This window comes from Oncorhynchus tshawytscha, linkage group LG04 (assembly GCF_018296145.1).
Source record: "Oncorhynchus tshawytscha isolate Ot180627B linkage group LG04, Otsh_v2.0, whole genome shotgun sequence".
Classification (NCBI taxonomy): Eukaryota; Metazoa; Chordata; class Actinopteri; order Salmoniformes; family Salmonidae; genus Oncorhynchus; species Oncorhynchus tshawytscha.
This window is the reverse complement of record NC_056432.1, coordinates 17,989,519-18,014,264: the sequence shown is the minus strand read 5'-3', so window position 1 is coordinate 18,014,264 and position 24,746 is coordinate 17,989,519. Positions and strand designations below refer to the sequence as shown.

Here is a 24,746-nt window from a genome sequence, read left to right as displayed (position 1 = left end):
CTCATTAGATGGGAGGCCCATCACCACTAACGTTTCCTTGTGGGAAAACGCTGACACCAACTGCTCCACACACTGCCTGAAGTCTCACTATCCCTCCTCCAACATCATGTGACATGGTTTAATGCATGGGTGCAGAAGCCAAAGGGAAAGGGATTTGGGATCTGATGCATCTTCTGTAAATCTGTCAAAATATTTCGACAAGACTGAATAAAACGATGCCAGAAACAGAACTGTGGCGAGGGTACTAAGCTGTTGAAATAACATGAAAATATTTTACTATGGAATGTTAAAAGGCCCAGTGCAGTCAAAAACATGATTTGCCTGTGTTTTATATACATTTCCAAACTATGTTGGAATAATACTGTAAAATTGTGAAAATTATAAATGCCCTTTTAGTGTAAGAGCTGTTTGAAAAGAATGCCTGAAATTTGCCCCTGTTTTGGTGGGATGGAGTTTTGGCCTGCCTGGTGACATAACCATGTGGTAAATTTAATACACCAATAAGAGCGCGTTCTAAACCGCTCTGCCAATAACAGCACATTTTCAGTTCTAACTGAAAACTTTCAGTTCAGTTCTTCCTGCTTGAGAAATGTTTGTTTTCAATTAAAATGGTCAAAAAGAAACAATCAATCACAGTAGGGTAATTATATTGTTACCCCGAAATGATTTGATATTGAGATAAAAACTGCTGCATTGTGCCTTTGAGGCTAACTTAAACTACTAGTACAAGTCCAGGTACACTTTGGTCTAAGAGCTTTGCTTTGTCAGCATTCCAAGGACTTCCACAAACATTATTAGCATATTCATTAAGACTCATGATTCTGATTAAAAAGCGGGTTGAGGGGAAAACGTAAATTATGTTTGCTGATGCCGTTAGTTGTCTCCCTTTTGTGGCTCCAGTAAATCTAGGGATACAGTGTTGGAATATCTTCAAATTCAAAAATACAATGACTGTAGGCTGATAATTGTTATTTTTTAGTGTATGTGAACAATGGATGCAACTCATACTAGGCCATTTGAACACGTGGCAAATTTAAAAGAGCAATTCCTTATGCAAAGGTTAGTTTGGGTTCTGTAATGACCTCAAAAGCATTTATGAAGCCTTTTTAACACACATTTCACACACACAAACTTTAGATAGCCACACCATGACTCGCCAAAAACACGATCAACTCCAGAATCATGGATATTTGACTTGAGATCCTTTTCTCTTCTTTTTTTTAGAACAGTAGAAAAATAATGACAATTCTCACAGCCAAGATTTGGCTTCTGAATATATTCTCAAATGAGATTTATTTTACACCTGAAAACAGAAAAGGATGAGGATCGGGGAACATTGGGAATGTATTCACAACTGTAGTTTACATTTTTTGGTGTAAGCTCAGAGAAACGTTAATACAGTCATAATAATTGCACTTTATATATCTCCACTGTTGCCAGCATTTCCTCGTGACAAAGCCCAGCTCTCTCTCCAGTTAATAAATTCAATTTACCAGTGAAATTTGACTGACAAAGGAAATGCTAATTTAGGACCAGAGGACTGCTTCACTGCTGCACTGATCCAATTTGTCTTTTTTCTCAGGTTCACTCGAGTCCCAAAAGGCATTAGACATCGCAGTAATTTAAGTGCAGCACATTCAAGGGAAACTCAGACATAATAAATATTTAAATGTTCTGAATCCTAAAGTCAATGAATGACCCGGGCTCAACTCATCTCAACCATGGGCTGAAACGTACTAGGAAAAAGCAGTGAACCTTGTCTCATCTCACATCACCTGAGAGGACAGGGCATGATTGTTTCACTTTGTTCTTGTTTTTCGGGGTATGGGGCACATCGGTGTACCCTGGACAGACTCCCCTTTGGTCCCGGCTCACACTCCTTCTATATGATAGGGCCCAAAAGTGAAAGGGATATCCCACTTCTACCATACTTACTTATAAAAGTTAGGCAAGAGAGGAATAGCATTATAGCGGAATTAAGTAAAAAGCCCTCTCATAGGAAAAAGCTGATTCAGCCTCATTTTCAGATGCCTAAACTGGGGGTTTCTTTGTTGGGGGGCGGGGGGTGTCTAGGGGACAAAAATAAACAAATACACATAAGAGGTCATAGTTGACAACCTCTCAATCTTCAATAGTGACATTTTTCTCATCTTTGTTTTTGCAACATTTTTTATTTTGAAGATATACTGTAGATTCCAGTGTTGGTTAGAGAAGAGAGCACTCTGGCCAGCCACTATGCCTTACACTAGAACATCAGAAACTGCCTGTCAGTTTGAGGAGGAATAACTAAATAAACCAATAAACCCCAAATGAAACAATAAAAAGCATTGAGACACTTTTCCCCATAGCAGCCAATGCATATAATATACCCACAAATATAGAAAACAACAAAAGTAGTTTCAAGTTTCTTCAACATATCATATCCAAACTACCCAAATCCAAACTCCAAAGTTAAATGTTTTTAAACTCCAAGCAGTGCAATTTATAGTATCAATTATAACAATAATTACTAATATTGTAATATATTTTTCAGTCAATATTGTGATTCTTGTACATCATACCAAAGTATTGATTCCATGTTTTTCTTTTCCTTATTATTATATTGTGTTTTGTTTGTGTATGTGTGTGTATGCATATTGGTGTGTGTGTGTGCTTGTGTGCGTGTGTGCTTGTGTGCGTGCTTGAGTAAGCAAATGTATGTGTGTGCGTATTCTTTTGGAGTTTAGAAAGCAGCCCTACACCTTGGCCCTTTGGGTCCTTCTATGTGACTACAGCACCCCACTGGCATTCTATTTGGATGGGGGAACAGAGGTGGCTGTATGTACTTCATATCAAGCTATGATTCTCAGGAAAAGGTTTAGTCAACTCAACAACAAAACAAAAACAAAACAAAAAAAACAAAAAAACTGCCCCAAATTCCAGTTGGCAAATTAACCACGGGACATCAGGAGAATCTTCTAAAAACCAAAACCACTGAAATCCCTTTTCTCCCCCACTGATAAATAACCATTCTGGGCTGAGTGGTTATTTACCCCCCCCCCCCTCTTCCAGCCTGTCATCCAACACAGGATCCAGTCTAACGCCATCGCTTCCCTCCCTTGAGCCCCCTCCCTGCTTCAAGCAGTGCCAGTCTCAACAGACTTGTACATCCCCAGGAAATCAAGATCTTCTGTCCCTCACCTTTAATCCAGATTTCGCTTCATTCATTAATTCTTGAGCTCTGGCACTCGCGCTCTCATCCTCGTTCTATCTGTAAACCGGGAGGCGGATGTGGGCATGCTGGTGGTCCAACAGCCGTGGCACCGACACAGTCTCGTAGCCTTTGCCCAGCATCTGCTCTTTAATGCAGGGCGGGTGGATGTCGTTGACCAGGTACTCCAGAGACTGCAGGCTGCTGCTCAGCACCGATGTGTTGCACAGCTGACTCTTACTGGGCAGGCTGCAGCACAGGCCTCCGCCACTCCCACTGTCCATGGCGGGGTAGTGGTGATGGTGGTGGGGGTGATGGTGGTAGACCATCTCCCTGTGGCCCCCCGTAGCTGGTCCTCCTGTGGTGGTCCTCAGGAGCTCCTGGTGGGGGTTGTAACAGTCACTGTCAGGGGTGACCAGCACGCTGTTCCAGGGCGGGGCAAAGTATTGGCCCACAGAGAAGTTGCCATGCATCCCCATGCAGTTCAGAGGAGAGGAGCTGACCTTGTCCAGGCACCCCCCGCTGCCAACGCCCCCCGTCAGGTGGTAGGGTCTGGAGGAGGAGGAGGATGACGACGACAACACCTGGGCCTTGGCCATAATCCCCCCTCCCCCCGGGGCACCACAGCTTTCAGGGGACTTACTGATGGCCCCTCCTCCCCCGCTGCCCCCACTGTACATGCGAAGCACAGCCTGTTGTTGCTGTTGTTTCTGCCACAGGATGTAGTCCATACTGTCCGAGTACACCCCGGCCTTCATGGCCTCGCCACTGTGGGCCGCCAGCGGCAGCCCCGCTCCTGTGTACACCAGGTTAGGCTGGGGCGCAATGCTGCCCACATAGCCACCCCCCGAGGAGCCAGAGGAGATGCCCTTGACACCCCCCGCACCCTTCTTGGAGGGGCTGGGTTTGGTGGAAGGTGCGGTGGAGGAGGTGGCCCCCTGGCACACCTGCTGCAGAGCCTGGGCCTGGCAGTGTTGGTTTATCTGATAGATGATGCTCTGGATGGAGGGAAGATTGGACTGGGAGAGGGGCTGGGCCAGGCCTCGCCCCCCTGTCACGGGGATCATAGAGCCGGCCACAGTGACGTTAGGGGGCACCGAGCGGGAGAGGGCAGGTGCTTCAGGGGGCTTCGAGGACCCCGTGTGGTACACCATCTGGCCGTGGCCATTGGCTAAAGTGCTAATGCTAGGGGGCGGGTACGGGGCCACAGCTATTTGGGCTGGGGAGAGCTTAGTCCGTCTGCCTTCCGAGTTCTTGATGATGCCCTTAGTGGGGCCGAAGGAGGAGGATGAGGAGGCATTGACAATGGCCAGGAGGCCTGTGTAGCCGCCGGTGTGGAGGTGTGGGTAGGGGCTATAGCGCTGGCTACCTGTGGTGTCGAAGCCATTCACAGTCCGGTTAAGGTGCTTGTGCTGGGGGACCCTGATGTTGGTGGGGAAGATCTTGATGGACAGCGGGCTGCTCTGCATCTTCTGGGCGTAGGCATCCAGCTCAGCCACACTGGGGTAGCGGGGAGAATGCATGGGAACCACCAGCTCACCTGCAAAACAAAGAGAGAGACACTGGAGTGAGAACAAGGGACAGAGCTAACCAACATGTGACCAAGTAATACGTCACCCCAGGGAACATCAAACTAATACATCACCCCAAGTATAACTACAATGGTTCAGAATTTTTAAAATATATTTTAATGAGACCATGTTGAATAACTAGAGAACTGTGACGACTGCTGATAAACTACTGCTGGGAATCTCTGAATTGTAACGTTTAGATCTAAGTTGTAGTATAGGGGAGTAACCACAGATTGATGTCGAACACATTAATATAGTCATATACGTACGCATCTCTATGGGTGTAACACTAGATAGATATTCTGCCTGGTACCAGAATTACTCTCATAACCAAGCTCACGGGTCATGCACAACTGAAACTGGTGGTCGTAGTGGGGCTTTGCTATCTGGAGTACCTGCAGCCATTCCAACCCCCAAAATTAAATTCCACAATGTTGGAGTCCGCTCACACAAAAAACTTTGATTGTCCTTTACTCAAGTAGGAAGAGTTTAACCGACGTGAGTAGAGGTGGCAGGCAGCAAAATGTCCATTAAAAAAATAAAACATGTCAGTGTTGGGTGGTGGGGTACCATGGCGATATTGGATTCAAACGACATTATTCAGACAATTTCATGGCTAATTAACTACGTCCCACAAAAAGTGGCGTCAGGGAATATAACTAAATTGACAACCGATAAATCAACTGCCCCCAATGACTCGTAACCTCTTCAAAAATGTAATTTTTCTGCAAAAGCGAACAACAAAAAAAAGCACCAAAATGAGAAGCCAAAGAACCAGTCAACGAATGTTATGGCAACCTGAGGAGTTGAGGGTAGGGGATGTGTGAGCGGGACTTACTCCATTTCATTTCCTATCACAAAGTCATGTTAAAGAGACTCCATAGCTAAGCAGTCACAACTCTAATTTCTCCACTCCAATTACTGATACCATGGAGAGTTAATTTCTACAATGCAATGGGCCTTCAACTGTGAAAATGATTCAATCTACAAGATCCATATCATAAAGGAAATAAAGTGGGAGTTAAAAGGCAGGGGGAGGGCATAGTATTAGTGTCTGTGAATTTAATGCCAAAATGGAAGATGCTTTTTAAGCCGTTCCCTTTGCTCCGACTACAAGAGGATTAAATTCTGTATGTCGAAGTAAAACATTGATGGTTCAAGACAGATATATTAGGCCTATATATCACAACCTTCAATAGTCAATGACAGATATATCAGACTCCAGCATCACAATTGGTCCTAAATAAGACAAGAGACAATGGATTTTTTTTTAAAACAATCCCATGTTTATGGCTGTAAATGAACTGATCACAATGGGATGGAACTGTCATACACAGTGTACAAAACATTAAGAACACCGTAATATTAAGTTGGAGGTGTATGACTAACACCAAGTATTAGTTTCCTGATAAGGACACTGTACAGATTACAAGGACACCGTACATAAAGGCATAAAGGACCATAGGCATCCAGATCAGTGGGTAGCAGGACCGGGGCTGCCTGACTGGGACACAACTCTCCCAACCCTCCCTGGTGACAGCAGTGGTGGCACCATGCTTTGATGTTCCCACAGGTACTTATTTAATTTGCTCTGAAGAGAAAAGAAACATGCTAATGGTACGGTGGCAGTTTTTTTCTGATCTTCTTTACAACACAGGATAAAAAAACATCTTTGATCATCACATGGTTAAAATGAGGAGAGATACTCAGCTTTGGCATATCAAGGACCTGTGCCGCCCCTCGCACCCCCATGATTTCTCCTAATTACTGCCACATGAGAAGAAAAAAAAACAATTAAAAAACCCTGCCAGAAACAGCCAGGAAATTCTTTAAAAAAGGTGGATAATTCCCATTCCTTTCTGGTGAGTCCATATTTTCCACACCTAACTGCTGTGCCGTATATTTTCCCTCCTGCAGAAACCTAGACTCAGTCTATGAGATCAGGTTGGCCACAGAGAAATGCCCCACTACTCCCTCCATCCATCTCTCCCCGGCTCACCCATCATTTGTCAACAGGCAGCCTAACCTATCTCAGCCCCACAAAGGCAGAGGAGTATAAGGATGAGGAGTAGGAGGTGGAGTATAAGGATGAGGAGCAGGAGGTGGAGTAGAAGGACGAGGACCAGGAGGTGGAGTAGAAGGATGAGGAGGAGTAGAAGGATGAGGAGCAGGAGGAGGAGAAGATGTATGAGGAGGAGAAGAAGTACAGTGGGGCAAAAAAGTATTTAGTCAGCCACCAATTGTGCAAGTTCTCCCACTTAAAAAGATGAGAGAGGCCTGTAATTTTCATCATAGGTACACTTCAACTATGACAGACAAAATGAGAAAAAAAAATCCAGAAAATCACATTGTAGGATTTTTAATGAATTTAAGTATTTGGTCACATACAAACAAGCTAGATTTCTGGCTCTCACAGACCTGTAACTTCTTCTTTAAGAGGCTCCTCTGTCCTCCACTCGTTACCTGTATTAATGGCACCTGTTTGAACTTGTTATCAGTATAAAAGACACCTGTCCACAACCTCAAACAGTCAGACTCCAAACTCCACTATGGCCAAGACCAAAGAGCTGTCAAATTGTAGACCTGCACCAGGCTGGGAAGACTGAATCTGCAATAGGTAAGCAGCTTGGTTTGAAGAAATCAACTGTGGGAGAAATTATTAGGAAATGGAAGACATACAAGACCACTGATAATCTCCCTCGATCTGGGGCTCCACGCAAGATCTCACCCCGTGGGGTCAAAATGGTCACAAGAACGGTGCAAAAATCCCAGAACCACACGGGGGGACCTAGTGAATGACCTACAGAGAGCTGGGACCAAAGTAACAAAGCCTATCATCAGTAACACACTACGCCGCCAGAGACTCAAATCCTGCAGTGCCAGACGTGTCCCCCTGCTTAAGCCAGTACATGTCCAGGCCCATCTGAAGTTTGCTAGAGAGCATTTGGATGATCCAGAAGAAGATTGGGAGAATGTCATATGGTCAGATGAAACCAAAATTTAACTTTTTGGTAAACATTCAACTCGTCGTGTTTGGAGGACAAAGAATGCTGAGTTGCATCCAAAGAACACCATACCTACTGTGAAGCATGGGGGTGGAAACATCATGCTTTGGGGCTGTTTTTCTGCAAAGGGACCAGGACGACTGATCCGTGTAAAGGAAAGAATGAATAGGGCCATGTATCGTGAGATTTTGAGTGAAAACCTCCTTCCATCAGCAAGGGAATTGAAGATGAAACGTGGCTGGGTCTTTCAGCATGACAATGATCCCAAATACACCACCCGGGCAACGAAGGAGTGGCTTCGTAAGAAGCATTTCAAGGTCCTGGAGTGGCCTAGCCAGTCTCCAGATCTCAACCCCATAGAAAATATTTGGAGGGAGTTGAAAGTCCGCGTTGCACAGCAACAGCCCCAAAACATCACTGCTCTAGAGGAGATCTGCATGGAGGAATGGGCCAAAATACCAGCAACAAGTGTGTGAAAACCTTGTTAAGACTTAAAAACGTTTGACCTCTGTCATTGCCAAGAAAGGGTATATAACAAAGTATTGAGATAAACTTTTGTTTTTGACCAAATACTTATTTTCCACCATAATTTGCAAATAAATTCAGTAAAAAATCCTACAATGTGATTTTCTGGATTTTTATTCTTCTCATTTTGTCTGTCATAGTTGAAGTGTACCTATGATGAAAATTACAGGCCTCTCATCTTTTTAAGTGGGAGAACTTGCACAGTTGGTGGCTGACTAAATACTTTTTTGCCCCACTGTATGAGGAGGAGAAGTATGAGGAGGAGAAGAAGTATGAGGAGGAGAAGAAGTATAAGGAGGAGAGGAAGTATGAGGAGGAGTAGACATATGAGGAGCAGTAGAAGTATGGAGGTGGTAAATTAGTGTCTGTGCTTTTTCTGATTCTAATTGCCTACAATCATTTCTTTGTTGCAGAGTTTGTGACACACACACAATTCTCTGCATCATTCTCCTGTTCTCTTGATTTGTCTGTTTCTCTCTCCCCCTCATTTGTGCACAAACACGCTTGTATGCACACACGCCCACAAACACACTTTGATGTGGTGTTTGATGTGCATGGCCAGGGTCTCTTCATCGGTCTTCTCCCAGGAGGACTAGTATGTCAGGATAAGTAAACTAAGGCCATGGAGAAAGGACACTGCCTGGCGGTGTTCAGGCCAGATCTGCAGCTTTGTGGGACTTATTGGCTCTGGCTGCAGTAGATCACAGTGCTGAGCAGCAGAGTACAGATGGTACTGGCTGATAAACACACTGAGGCACCCACCCACTGCATCCTCCCTCTACTGCCTCCCCCCAGGGCTAGGGGTTTCCTGCACACACACACACACACACACACACACACACACACACACGCACACGAGCTCCAGCTGTGATTGTATGTTTCACTTGCCATCACTGGAGCATCCTGCTCTCTGCTGAAATGTAGGGCAGGGACGACAACAGGTGCCTGGGCGGGCGACAGCCTGCAATGCCTCCTGGACTAAATGCTTCACACTCGCTTCACTTCAACACCTGACAGCCCTGTACGGATTAATTACTTCCCCTGGGGATGGAAGAACAAACTTTTTTCTCTTCTTCAGAACGAGGCATGAGGCGACAACTGGCACTCTCACGTGTACATCTGAAACAGCGTCACAGAACAGAAGAAACACAGGAAAGACCAACACGGCTTTATAGCAAAATGCTACGACTACCACTCTCCAAACCATTACTCAATGACTATCCAACCCCGATACCACAAGATTAAACTACCTGAAGTGAAGAGAAGTGGCATTGACGGGTGCAGCTAGTGGTGGTGAGAGCTGGGCTGGGCTCCCACGCCAGGGTGAGGAGATGGCAGGGAGGCAATTAACGGGCTGACCTTTGCCCTTAACCACCCAGCACACAATGCCCATGTGTCAGAGCGGGCACATCTCTAAATGCCATCACTCATTAGTGCCAAGCACCCTCGTAAGAGAGGTAATGTGTGTGTATGTTAGTGAATCTGCTGATGTAAAAAGGGCTTTAAAAATACATTTATTTGATTGATTGATGCACGGGTTGCCCGCAGTCCCCATGGTTATATCCACAGGGTGGGCGGGTTTAGGATCATTAAATATTATGTGGATGAAGGGCAGGTGGGTGACGGGCAGGTTGAATAAGAGAAAACAATGCCTTAAAATCCAAAAATCCAATTTACACAAGACCACCTGCTCTTTCCATGGCATAGACTGACCAGGTGAAAGTGATAATCCCTTATTGATGTTACTTGCTAAATTAACTTCAAATCAGTGTAGATGAAGCGGAGGAGACAGGTTAAAGAAAGATTTTCAAGCCTTCAGACAATTGTGACATGGATTGTTTCCCATGTGTATCAAGAATGGTCAACCAACCCAAAGGACCAACGCTTGGCATTGTGCATGGTGATCTTAGGCTTGTGTGCGGTTGCTCGGCCATGGAAACCCATTTCATGAAGCTCCCGACAAACAGTTATTGTGCTGATATTGCTTCTAGAGGCAGTTTGGAACACGGGTAGTGAGTGCTGAAACCAAGGACAGATTGTTACGTGTTACGCGCTTCAGCACTCGGTGGTCCTGTTTCGTGAGCTTGTTTTGCCTACCACTTCAGGGCTGAGCCGTTGTTGCTCCTAGACGTTTCCCTTTCACAAACACAGCTCTTACAGTTGACCGGGGCAGGTCTAGCAGGGCAGAAATTTGATGAACTTTGTTGAGAAGGTGACATCCTATGACGGTACCACGTTAAGTCACTGAGCTCTTCAGTAAGGCCATTCAGGTACCAATGTTTGCTTTTGCATTTACTCCCCGAGCCCTAAACGAAAGAAACAGACAGAAAACTTTACTTAAGTCAACTAGATTGAAGCATTCTATCAATTTATTACATTATTCTGGTGAGCAAGGGTTTATTTAGTCTTCTAGGGCAAAATATAATGACAGAAGAGAAGCATTTATCTAATTAGACAGGTTAACAAAAAGCCTACCAAAATGTTGGAAATTAGAAATATTTAAAATCAGGCGGCAAAAAAAAATCTCTGACCAGCACACCACTAGTGTCTGTGTGTACCACTACTGTAAACACAGAGAGAGAGAGAGAGAGAGAGAGAGAGACAGAGAGAGAGAGACACACAGAGAGAGAGAGAGACACAGAGAGAGAGAGAGACACAGAGACAGAGAGAGAGAAACACAGAGACAGAGAGAGAGAGACACAGAGAGAGACACAGAGAGAGACACAGAGAGAGACACAGAGAGAGAGAGAGAGAGAGAGACACAGAGAGAGAGTGACACAGAGAGAGACACAGAGAGAGAGAGACAGAGAGAGAGTGACAGAGAGAGAGAGACACAGAGAGAGAGAGAGAGAGAGAGAGAGAGAGAGAGAGACAGAGAGAGAGAGAGAGAGAGAGAGAGAGAGAGAGAGACAGAGAGAGAGAGACAGAGACAGAGACAGAGACAGAGAGAGAGAGAGAGAGACAGAGATGGCAGAGCTAGGGATAAACTACAGCACGGTGAGATGGAATTGAAGAGAACAGGACTGAACAGCAGAGGGCCTTTCTCAACAGGGCCTTTAATAACACAAAGCAGATACAAAGTGGCTGTAACTGTTCTTCCATCGGTTTTGGTGACATGGAGCTCACCAAGGGCATCGTCCTTGGGGTGCCCTGTGCCGTCTTGGGGGTGCTGTGTGTGTGTGTTGCCCAATCCTGAACACTCAATTAACACTCCTTTAATTAGACAGCGGTACTCTGAATTCTGATTAACTAATTTTCTGTGTGTGGGGGTGGAGGAGGGAAAGATGTAGGAGGCAAGGTGGGAGGAGGAGGAGGGAAGGATGGGGTGGGGTCCACTGGGTATGATGAGGTCCACTGGGTACGATACAGCAATGAAGAGAACTGGGAACGGGATTAGACTGTAAAAAAAAAATACTTAAATTCGGTTCACTTCTAAGTGAGGGGTCAAATTGTGTTGATCACAAGAAGCAGTGGCAGACGGAGTGAGCAGGAGAGCGTGGAGTTAGGTGAGTTGGAGGCAAAGAAGAGAGGGAGCGAGGGAGATAGCGAGGGAGCAAGGGAGGGAGGGAGCGAGGGAGCGAGGGAGCAAGGTAGCAAGGTAGCAAGGGAGGGAGGGAGCAGGAAAGGAGGGAGGAGGAAAGGAGAGAGACGCAGAGTCAGAGTACAGTATCAAATTCAGAGCAGCATAAAACTGGTTGGCATTCTAATTAGTGGCTTAATTGAATATTCACAGGAATAAGCAGGAAAGAACTGGATGAAATCCTCTCCTTCCTTGCTTCCATTTATTAGCGCTCCAAACGTTCTAAAATCATGAGCAGGTTGGGGATATTTCTAGTTATTATGAGAAGCCAACGAGTCACACATCAAATGAGAGCATCTGGTATTTTCTCATTCTCAGGCACAAGCCAGTATCAATGTGGTGCTTACTATACACGTTCATCTATCCCCTCTTATCCTACACCAACAAAGCCAAAGGAAATGTCCTTGTTTAAAAAAAGAGGGGGGAACTACTAGGTGGTTGGGCTGTTTGCAATTATGTCTTCACAGAATGATATACACATAACATGCATTAGCTTTAACCAAATCAAAAGATGCTGTGAGGACAAGAGGGTTAGGGCAAATACAACAGGAGCTGATTTGTAGGTAGGTAGAGGGAGAGGGAGAGAAAGATGAAAGAAAACACAGGGTCAGCCACAGTGCAACATCCACCAGGTTCACCGGCGTTAACCTGTTCTCCAGAGATGAGTTGCTGCTGTTAAATGTGCATGAGCTGTCAGCACCATTGAGGGCCACAGAGGACATTAGCTGCTGCAGCCCCAGCTTCAGCCCTGTCACCCTATAAACCACAATGCTTTTAGGCCAAGCCATCCTAATCTACTTTTTTCCATTTCCACCATGCTGCTGCATATTCAATCTGTCCTCCCTCCATCCACGGAGCGAGCAAGCAACGCTTTGCCCTTTCAACCTCATTGTTATGGAGCTATTCAAGTTAATAATTAATGGCTAGAATGGCCTTCCAATCCCTCATGCCCAAATCACTTACTTTGGAAAAAGTTTCACTCGTTTAAATGTATTGCCATTCGGGAATTGACAGATTTGAAAAAGCATTGTTGCGAGGGGACACCCTTGACCCGTGCCTATTGTTGGGTCCTTGGCTAGATAGAATCAGGGTCTATGACACCCCCCCCCAACGCCAGACAAAAGCAGGGCTGTGAAAGGAAGCACAGGCCAGGGGGTGGAGGGAGGAGCCAGAGGCGGCACGCTAAACAATACCTGCCTTGTGCTAATGGAGGTGTCATCTGGCACATGGCTGATTAGTCAACGATTACAGGCCAGTCCTCGATTGCCGTGACAACTTCTGCAATGCACAATGGGCCCTGATAGAGCCAGCTGTTAGGTCCTCTGCAATTAACCCTGCATCCCTGTCGTCCCCGGCGGTGTGCCACCTCTAATTGACTATTGGGCACACAAAGCAGGGGCTGTAGGCCAGACCCCCCCCAGCCAGAGGTAAAAACTATAATAAGAGCTGTCCTGCCGACTCGGCCACCAGTCAATCAAATGTCTGGCTCCCCTGCCGGAGCTTCCGGAGGAGGGCGAGATGGAGAGAGAGAAAACTGAATGGAAGAGCTTGAGCCAGCTATCAACAGGGTACAGTTGCCTGGCGGGGGTGGGGGACATGTTGATTATGCCCTCAGTCAGGGAAACGAATTCAAGTGCATGTGGGGGGAAATGAGAGTCCTGCTGCTTGCTTTGCTCAGCATCAGGAAAAAAACATCCCAGGTACACTCATCTATCTCAGTTAGTCACAAGGTTGATTGTTATACTGAACAAAAATATAAAAGCAACATGTAAAGTGTTGTTCCCATGTTTCATTAGCTCCAAATAAAATGTTCCATATGCACAAAAAGCTTATTTCTCTGAAAAAACACATTTGTTTACATTCCTGTTAGTGAGCATTTCTCATTTGCCAAGATAATCCATCCACCTGACAGGTGTGGCATATCAAAAAGCTGATTAAACAGCATGATCATTACACAGGTGCACCTTGTGCTGGGGACAATATAAGGCCACTCTTAAATGTGCATTTTTGACAAACACCACAATGCCAAATATGTCTCAAGTTTTGAAGTGAGCATGCAATTGACATCCTGAATGTTCACCAGAGCTGTTGCCAGAGAATTGAATGGGCCCTGAGAATTGAATGTTCATTTCTCTACCATTAGCTGCCTCCAACATCATTTTAGAGAATTTGGCAGTACTTCCAACTGGCCTCACAACCGCAGACCAAGTGTAACCACGCCAGCCCAGGACCTCCACATCTGGCTTCTTCACCTGCGGGATCGTCTGAGACCAGCAGCCCAGACAGCTGCTGAAACTGAGGAGTATTTCTGTCTGTAATAAAACCCTTTTGTGGGGAAAAACTATTTCTGATTTGCTGGGCCTGGCTCCTCAGTGGGTGGGCCTGGCTCTCAAGTGAGTGGGACTATGACCTCACAAGCCAACCCATGGCTGTGCCCCTGCCCAGTCATGTGAAATCCATAGATTAGGGCTTAATTATTTTTTTTTGTTATCGACTGATGTCCTTATATGAACTGTAACTCAGTAAAATTGTTGAAATTGTTGCATTTATATTTTTGTTCAGTATCACACACACACACACACAGGCTTTATTAATGTAATTGTCTATCTGCAATAAAGCTGATCTACCCTCATATAGATATTAGAGGGTAGATCAATAAAGCCACAATTTATATAATTTCCAATCCCCCATATAGATATCTATTTTTTTAGTAAATATATATGTATTATTTTATATACAGTACCAGTCAAAAGTTTGAACACACCTACTCATTCAAGGGTTTTTCTTTATTTAGACTATTTTCTACATTGTAGAATAATAGAGAAGACATCAAAACTATGAAATAACACATAAGGAATCATGTAGTAACTCAAAACGTGTTAAACAAATCAAAATACGTTCTATATTTAGATTCTTCAAAGTAGCCACCCTTTGCCTTGATGACAGCTTTGCACAGCTTTGCACACTCATGGCATTCTCTCATTAAGTAGTCACTTGGAATGCATTTCAATTAACAGGTGTGCCTTGTTAAAAGTTCATTTGTGGAATTTCTTTCTTTCTTAATAGTTTGAGCCAATTAGTTGTTGTGACAAGGTAGGGGTGTTATTTAATATATATATATATATTTTACATTCATTTAACTAGGCAAGTCAGTTAAGAACAACTTCTTATTTTCAATAAGGGCCTAGGAACAGTGGGTTAACTGCATTGTTCAGGGGATTTTTACCTTGTCAGCTCGGGGATTCGATCTCGCAACCTATATAAAATATATATATAATAAATATATACATAAAAAATACACACACACACACACTTGAAGTCGGAAGTTTACATACACTTAGGTTGGAGTCATTAGAACTCATTTTTCAACCACTCCACAAATGTCTTGTTAACAAACTATAGTTTTTGCAAGTCGGTTAGGACATCTACTTTGTGCATAACACAAGTCATTTTTCCAACAATTGTTTGCAGACAGATTATTTCACTTATAATTCCCTGTCACAATTCCAGTGGGCGAGAAGTTTACGTACCGAAGTTGACTGTGCCTTTAAACAGCTTGGAAAATTCCAGAAAATTATGTCATGGCTTTTGAAGCTTCTGCGAGGCTAATTGACATAATTTTGAGTCATTTGGAGGTGTACCTATGGATGTATTTCAAGGCCTACCTTCAAACTCAGTGCCTCTTTGCTTGACATCATGAGAAAATCAAAAGAAATCAGCCAAGACCTCAGAAAAAAAAATGTAGACCTTCTCAAGTCTGGTTCATCCTTGGGAGAAATTTCCAAATGCCTGAAGATACCACGTTCATCTGTAAAAACAATAGCACGCAAGTACAAACACCATGGGACCACACAGCCGTCATACCGCCCAGGACAGAGACGCGTTCTGTTTCCTGGAGATGAACGCACATTGGTGCGAAAATTGCAAATCAATCTCAGGACAACAGCAAAGGACCTTGTGAATATGCTGGAGGAAACAGGTACAAAAGTATTTATATCCACACTGAAACGAGCCCTATATCAAAATAACCTGAAAGGCGGCTCAGCAAGGAAGAAGCTACTGCTCCAAAACCGCCATAAAAAAGCCAGACTACGGTTTACAACTGCACATGGGGACAAAGATCGTACTTTTTGGAGAAATGTCCTCTGGTGGCTGCATCATGTTGTGGGGGTACTTTGCTGCAGGAGGGACTGGTGCACTTCACAAAATAAATGGCAACATGAGGCAGGAAAATTGTGTGGATATATTGAAGCTACATCTCAGAACATCAGTCAGGAAGTTGAAGCTTGGTCGCAAATGGGTCATCCAAATGGACAATGACCCCAAGCATACTTTCAAAGTTGTGGCAAAATGGCTTAAGGACAACAAAGTCAAGGTATTGGAGTGGCCATTACAAAGCCCTGACCTCAGTCCTATAGAAGATTTGTGGGCAGAACTGAAAAGGAATGTGTGAGCAAGGAGCCCTACAAACCTGACTCAGTTACACCAGCTCTGTCAGGAGGAATGGGACAAAATTCACCCAACTTATTGTGGGAATCTTGTGGAAGGCTACCTGAAACGTTTGATCCAAGTTAAACAATTTAAAGGCAATGCTACCAAATACTAATTGAGTGCATGTAAACTTCGAACCCACTGGGAATGTGATGAAAGAAATGAAAGCTGAAATAAATCATTCTCTCCACTATTATTGCCCAGAAACCTGCTCCTTTTACTCTCTGAACGTGCTAGACGGCCAGTTCGTATAGTCTTTAGCCGTACCCTTATCCTACTTCTCCTCTGGTGATGTGGAGGTTAATCCAGGTCCTGCAGTGCCTAGCTCCACTCCCACCCCCCAGGTGCTCTCATTTGTTGACTTCTGTAAACGTAAAAGCCTTGGTTTCATGCATGTTAACATTAGAAGCCTACTCCCTAAGTTTGTTTTAGTCACTGCTTTAGCACACTCTGCCAACCCAGATGTCTTAGCCGTGTCTGAAAACCACCAAAAACCCTGAAATCTCCATTGCCAACTATAACGTTTTCCGCCAAGATAGAACTGCCAAAGGGGGTGGTGTTGCAATCTACTGCAAAGATAGTAAGACAGAACTCTGCAGGCTATCCAGATCTGCACCCAAACAATTTGAGCGTCTACTTCTAAAAGTTCACCTTTCCAGAAAAAAGTATCTCACTGTTGCCGCTTGCTATAGACCTCCCTCTGTCCCTAGCTGTGCCCTCGATACTATATCTGATCTGATTGCCCCCCATCTATCTTCTGAGCTCGTGCTACTAGGTGACCTAAACTGGGACATGCTTAACACCCCGGCAATCCTACAAACTAAGCTTGATGCCCTCAATCTCACACAAATTATCAATGAACCTACCAGGTACAACCCCAAATCAGTAAACACGGGCACCCTCATAGATGTCATCCTAACTAATTCGCCCTCCAAATACACCTCTGCTGTTTTCAATCAAGATCTCAGCAATCACTGCCTCATTGCCTGCATCCGTAATGGGTCTGCGACCAAACGACCACCCCTCATCACTGTCAAACGCTCCCTGAAACACTTCTGCGAGCAGGCCTTTCTAATCGACCTGGCCGGGGTATCCTGGAATGACATTGACCTCATCCCGTCAGTAGATGATGCCTGGCTATTCTTTAAAAGTGCCTTCCTCACCATCTTAAATAAGCATGCCCCTCTCAAAAATGTTAGAACTAGGAATAGATATAGTCCTTGGTTCACGCCAGACCCGTCTGCCCTTGACCAGCACAAAAACATCCTGTGGCGTTCTGCATTAGCGTCGAAGAGCCCTCGTGATATGCAACTTTTCAGGGAAGTTAGGAACAAATATACACCGGCAGTTAGCTTTTCTAAGGCAAGCTTTTTCAAACAGAAATTTGCATCCTGTAGTACTAACTCAAAAGTTCTGAGACACTGGAAAGTCCATGGAGAATAAGAGCACCTCCTCCCAGCTGCCCACTGCTCTGAGGCTAGGAAACATTGTCACCACCGATAAATCCACTATAATTCAGAATTTCAATAAGCATTTCTCTACGGCTGGCCATGCTTTCCACATGGCAACCACGGTCAACTGCCCGGCACCCTCCACAGCAACCCGCCAAAGCCCCCACCATTTCTCCTTTACCCAAATCCAGATAGCCAATGTTCTGAAAGAGCTGCAAAATCTGGATCCCATTACTGTGCAGCCGTATTCATCGACCTGGCCAAGGCTTTCGACTCTGTCAATCACAACATTCTTATTGGCAGACTCGACAGCATTGGTTTCTCAAATGATTGCCTCGCCTGGTTTACCAACTACTTCTCTGATAGAGTTCAGTGTGTCAAATCGGAGGGCCTGTTGTCTGGACCTCTGACAGTCTATGGGTGTGCCACAGGGTTCAATTCTCGGGCCGACTCTCTTTTCTGTATACATCAATGATGTTGCTCTTGCTGCTGGTGATTCTCTGATCCACTTCTACGCAGACGACACCATTCTGTATACTTCTGGCCCCTCCTTGGACACTGTGTTAACTAACCTCCAGACGAGCTTCAATGCCATACAACTCTCCTTTCGTGGCCTCCAACTGCTCTTAAATGCAAGTAAAACTAAATGCATGATTTTCAATCGATCGCTGCCCGCACCTGCTCGCCCGTCCAGCATCACTACTCTGGATGGCTCTGACTTAGAATACGTGGACAACTACAAATACCTGGGTGTCTGGTTAGACTGTAAACTCTCCTTCCAGACTCACATTAAGCATCTCCAATCCAAAATGAAATCCAGAATCGGCTTCCTATATCGCAACAAAGCATCCTTCACTCATGCTGCCAAACATACCCTTGTAAAACTGACCATCCTGCCGATCCTCGACTTCGGTGATGTCATCTATAAAATAGCCTCCAGCACTCTACTCAACAAACTGGATGCAGTCGATCACAGTGCCATCTGTTTTGTCACCAAAGCCCCATACACTACCCACCATTGCGACCTGTACGCTCTCGTTGGTTGGCCCTCGCTTCATACTCGTCGCTAAACCCACTGGCTACAGGTTATCTACAAGTCTCTGCTAGGTAAAGCCCCGCCTTATCTCAGCTCACTGGTCACCATAGCAGCACCCACTCGTAGCACGCGCACCAGCAGGTATATCTCACTGGTCACCCCCAAAGCCAATTCCTCCTGGTCGTCTTTCCTTCCAGTTCTCTGCTGCCCATGACTGGAACGAATTGCAAAAATCTCTGAAGCTGGAGACTCACATCTCCCTCACTAGCTTTAAGCACCAGTTTACAGATCACTGCACCTGTAAACAGCCTATCTGTAAACAGCCCATCTATCTACCTACCTCGACCCCATACTGGTATTTATTTATTTATTTTGCTCCTTTGCACCCCAGTATCTCTACCTGCACATTCATCTTCTGCTGATCTACCATTCCAGTGTTTAATTGCTATATTGTAATTACTTCGCCACCATGGCCTATTTATTTCCTTAACTTACCTAATTTGCACTCACTGTATATAGACTTTTTGTTTTCTTTTGTTCTACTGTATTATTGACTGTATGTTTTGTTTATTCCATGTGTAAATCTGTGTTGTTGTATGTGTCGAATTGCTACGCTTTATCTTGGCCAGGTCGCAGTTGCAAATGAGAACTTGTTCTCAACTAGCCTACCTGGTTAAATAAAGGTGAAATAAAAAAATAAATAAAAAATTTAAATTACATTTCACATTCTTAAAATAAAGTGGTGATCCTTTTACTAGGATTAAATGTCAGGAATTGTGAAAAACTGAGTTTAAATGTATTTGTCTAAGGTGTATGTAAACTTCCGACTTCAACTGTGCATATATTTTTTATATTAATTCAACTAGGCAAGTCTGTTAAGAACAAATTATTATTTACAATGACGGCCCACCCCGGCGATGCTGGGACATTTTTGTGCTGCCCCAATCACGGCCAGATGTGATAGTCTGGATTCAAACCAGGGACTGTAGTGATGGCTCTTGCACTGAGATGCAGTGCCTTTGACCGCTGCGCCACTTGAAAGTATAAAGATAGCCCTATTTGGTAAAATACCAAGTCCATATTATGGCAAGAACAGCTTAAATAAGCAAAGAGAAATGACAGTTCACCATTACTTTAAGACATGAAGGTCAGTCAATACAAAAAATATGAATAACTTTTTCAAGTGCAGTCGCAAAAACCATCAATCGCTATGATAAAACTAGAGCTGAGGACCACCACAAGAAAGGTAGACTCAGAGTTCTCTGCTGCAGAGGATAAGTTCATTAGAGTTACCAGCCTCTGAAATTGCATAAATGCTTCACACGGTTCAAGTGTAATATTCTTGTTAGAACCTAGTATTGAGTTGTTTGTTATAATTATAATCATGCCGTCCCTGGAGGGGGTGCGTCACCTGAGTGGGTTGATTCACTGTTGTGGTCATCCTGTCTGGGTTGGCGCCCCCCCCTTGGGTTGTGCCGTGGCGGAGATCTTTGTGGGCTATACTCAGCCTTGTCTCAGGATGGTAAGTTGGTGGTTGAAGATATCCCTCTAGTGGTGTGGGGGCTGTGCTTTGGCAAAGTGGGTGGGGTTATATCCTTCCTGTTTGGCCCTGTCCGGGGTGTCCTCGGATGGGGCCACAGTGTCTCCTGACCCCTCCTGTCTCAGCCTCCAGTATTTATGCTGCAGTAGTTTATGTGTCGGGGGCTGGGGTCAGTTTGTTATATCTGGAGTACTTCTCCTGTCCTATTCGGTGTCCTGTGTGAATCTAAGTGTGCGTTCTCTAATTCTCTCCTTCTCTCTTTCTTTCTCTCTCTCGGAGGACCTGAGCCCTAGGACCATGCCCCAGGACTACCTGACATGATGACTCCTTGCTGTCCCCAGTCCACCTGGCCATGCTGCTGTTCCAGTTTCAACTGACCTGAGCCCTAGGACCATGCCCCAGGACTACCTGACATGATGACTCCTTGCTGTCCCCAGTCCACCTGGCCATGCTGCTGCTCCAGTTTCAACTTCCACCTGACTGTGCTGCTGCTCCAGTTTCAACTGTTCTGCCTTATTATTATTCGACCATGCTGGTCATTTATGAACATTTGAACATCTTGGCCATGTTCTGTTATAATCTCCACCCGGCACAGCCAGAAGAGGACTGGCCACCCCACATAGCCTGGTTCCTCTCTAGGTTTCTTCCTAGGTTTTGGCCTTTCTAGGGAGTTTTTCCTAGCCACCGTGCTTCTACACCTGCATTGCTTGCTGTTTGGGGTTTTAGGCTGGGTTTCTGTACAGCACTTTGAGATATCAGCTGATGTACGAAGGGCTATATAAATAAATTTGATTTGATTTGATTTGTTAATTAATTGGCATTAGATTTAAGGTGATTGAATTGCTCCCAAAATGTAATGTTGTTAATGCATTTCTTTTAAGAAATATTTATTTAATGTATAAGTGAATAGGTTGGTTTGCTTTGAAGTTTAAGTTGACCAATAAGTTGGCTTGTTAAGCTGTGGCCAATGGGAGTTGACCTGGTTAACGGGAGGCCTGCGGGGAAAAAAAGAGAGGGAGAAAGACGTTGAGAAAAGGATGGACGTTACATTATGACCGTTGGTGAAGAAAAATTATAAAAGAAGATGTAAAAATAGAACAACACCCATACCTACAGAGTTTTGAAGGGAAATACGGATTTTATTTTATGAGAGTTGTTATAATTCTGTTAAGAAAGACTTCGTGTGACACGGAGAGAGAATTGCTTGGGAAAGATTAACGAGTTTGTGTTCCCATGGGATTTCTGTTACTGCTAAAGAGTACTGTCTGCATTGATAGCTGTGCTTGCTGTGGATCTTGTGAGGAAACCTGCAAGGAACTGCCATACTTCACTGAGAGAATATCTACGAGTAGTGAGTAACCACGACGGTGGGGTGCTTCTGGACTTTGTGTGTGTTGTCATTTTTTTGAGCTCCAACGCGCCAATGGGGTTAACTTCTTGATGCACCCATCCCGTTAACAGGATCATTTTCATCAACATCCACTGAATTGCAGAGCGCCAAATTCAAAAACATTTCATTTTCATGAAATCACAAGTGCAATATAGTAAAACACAAGGTAGCTTGATGTTAATCCACCTGGTGTGTCAAATTTCAAAAAAGCTTTTCGGCGAAAGCATACCAAGCGTTTATGTAAGGACATCTCTCTCAGCAGACAAAACATTACAAACAGCTAGCAGCAAAGTAGATTGGTCACTGTAACGGCTTTCCTCCTGGGAAGGAGAGGTGGACCAAAATGCAGCGTGGTTATAGTTAATGTTTTTTAATAGGTAAACTCAACATGAACATAATATAAAACAACAAATGTGGCAAAACCGAAACAGCCCTATTTTGTGCAACAAACACAAAGACAGGAAACAACCACCCACAAAACCCAACACAAAACAGGCTACCTAAATATGGTTCCCAATCAGAGACAATGACTAACACCTGCCTCTGATTGAGAACCATATCAGGCCCAAACACAGAAACAGACAAACTAGACATCCAACATAGAATGCCCACTCAGATCACACCCTGACCAAACAAAACATAGAAACATACAAAGCAAACTATGGTCAGGGTGTGACAGTCACGAAAGTCAGAAAAGCAATACAATGAATCGCTTACCTTTGATGATCTTCACATGTTTGCACCTACGAGACTCCCAGTTGCACAATAAATGTTCCTTTTGTTCCAGAAAGATTATTTTTATATCCAAAATACCTCCATTTGGTTGGCATGTTATGTTCAGAAATCCACAGGCTCGAGCGGTCACGACGGGGCAGACGAAAATTCCAAATAGTATCCGTAAAGTTCGTAGAAACATGTCAAACATTTTTTATAATCAATCCTCGGGTTGTTTTTACAATATATAATCGATAATATTTCAACCGGACGATAGCTTCTTCAATAGGAGCGAGAGAGAAAATGTCTGCTCCACTCTGTTGGCGCATGCAAAACGCTGCTGGCACCCAGCCATCCAATGACACGATGTGATCTTTCTCGCTAATTTTTCAAAATAAAATCCTGAAACTATCTCTAAAGACTGTTCACACCATGTGGAAGCCATAGGGAAATGAATCTGGTTGATATCCCTTTAAATGGAGGCAAGGCTTGCAATGGAACAGAGAGCTTTCAGGAAAAACAGCACTTCCTTGTTTTATTTTTCTCAGGTTTTCGCCTGCAATATCAGTTCTGTTATACTCACAGACAATATTTTGACAGTTTTGGAAACTTTAGAGTGTTTTCTATCCTAATCTGACAATTATATGCATATTCTAGATTCTGGGCCTGAGAAATAGGCAGTTTCATTTGGGTATGTTTTTTATCCAAACATCAATACTGCCCTCTACACTCAAGAGGCAAGCTTGAAACAATTTGGACATGGGTTGTGCACGAATCATTGGGGTATATTATTTTTTATTTCTTTTGATGTGGTGCTTTGAAAATGTAATAATACACATCTTGAAACTTATGTTGCCTTGGTGGAGTCATTTACTGTTTCAATTTAATTTAATGCATGGGAAAGTATATCCTTAAACAATAATCTATAATCATTCCATCTGAAGTTAATACCCTATTTGTCATCACCCTAGATAGTTTACAATAGGGATTCTTATTGAAGATGTCCTTCTCACCAAACATCCCATGCTGCTGAGATATTCTACGTAAGTTAATATCGTGAAAGTCAAATTCGAGACTGGTGAGAGGCTTACACATGTAACAGACATCTCAACATCAACTGTTCAGAAGAGACTGTGAATCAGGCCTTCATGGTCAAATTGCTGCAAATAAACCACTACCTAAAGAACATGAATAATAAGAAGAGACTTGCATGGGCCAAGAAACATGAGCAATGGACATTAGACTGACATCTCCCAAATTGGAGATGTGTATTTCCCACCGTAAGCATGGAGGTGGTGTTGCATCAGTTGACATGGCCTCCACAATCCCCCAACCTTAACCAAATTGAGATGGTTTGGGATGAGTTGGACCGCAGAGTGAAGGAAAAGCAGCCAACAAGTGCTCAGCATATGTGGGAACTCCTTCAAGACGGTTGAAAAAGCATTCCAGGTGAAGCTGGTTGAGAAAATGCCAAGAGTGTGAAAGGCTGTCATCAAGGCAAAGCGTGGCAATTTGAAGAATCTCAAATATAAAATATATTTTGATTTGTTTAACACTTTTTGGGTTACTACATGATTCCATATGTGCTATTTCATAGTTTTAATGTCTTCACTATTATTCCACAATGTAGAAAATAGTAAAAATTAAGAAAAACCCTTGAATGAGTAGGTGTTTTAAAACTTTTGACCGGTAGTGTATCAGTACTGTTAGTTTCTCTATTTCATTTTTAAAGATAAAAACAATTTAGGTTAAAAGAGTTAGTTTTAAAAGATGAGTATGGAATTGCATGGCTGATTATTTGGTTAATTACTTGCTTGGAGACGACATCTAAAAAAAAAAAATTGGATGAGATTTAAAGATTTGGTATGTAGGCTAGCTATAATTGTTCAGATTCTTATGAAAGTTTATGATGACAAAGATATCTTGAATTATGATTATGATGCATAGGCCTACAAACAGTACATGCAGGAAAACCATTCAGTCTCACCCCACCCCCATCTGTGAACTCCCCGTCTCTGATGGCTACTCGACTAGTAACAGAAATATAGACATATTTCCGGGAAGGGAATGAGAGTGTTCCATTGACGGCCTGTTAGGCCCTGCAATCTCACATCTGATCTAATCACAGCAAACTACAGAACCATGTCAAAAATGGATTTGGACATCAAAAAGTTTTTAAAAACTCATATGACTCCTAATTGTTATCTTTAATTTCAAAAAGGTCATTCATATTTCAGGTCTCTCCGGAGATGT

At 43.8% G+C, this 24,746-nt stretch overlaps 1 protein-coding gene across 2 annotated transcripts in view; it reads right to left on the bottom strand.

Moving 5' to 3' along the window:
• Positions 1-1,261: 1,261 nt before the first annotated feature.
• LOC112247890 (protein FAM222A-like) overlaps positions 1,262-24,746 on the bottom strand; it is a 68,079-nt gene continuing 44,594 nt past the window's right edge. For both annotated transcript variants that reach the window (XM_024416710.2, XM_042320395.1), the window contains one exon: positions 1,262-4,730. In XM_024416710.2, coding sequence (XP_024272478.1) covers positions 3,247-4,730 — 1,484 coding nt within the window. In that variant the 3' untranslated portion in view covers positions 1,262-3,246. The remainder of the gene's footprint in view (positions 4,731-24,746) is intronic.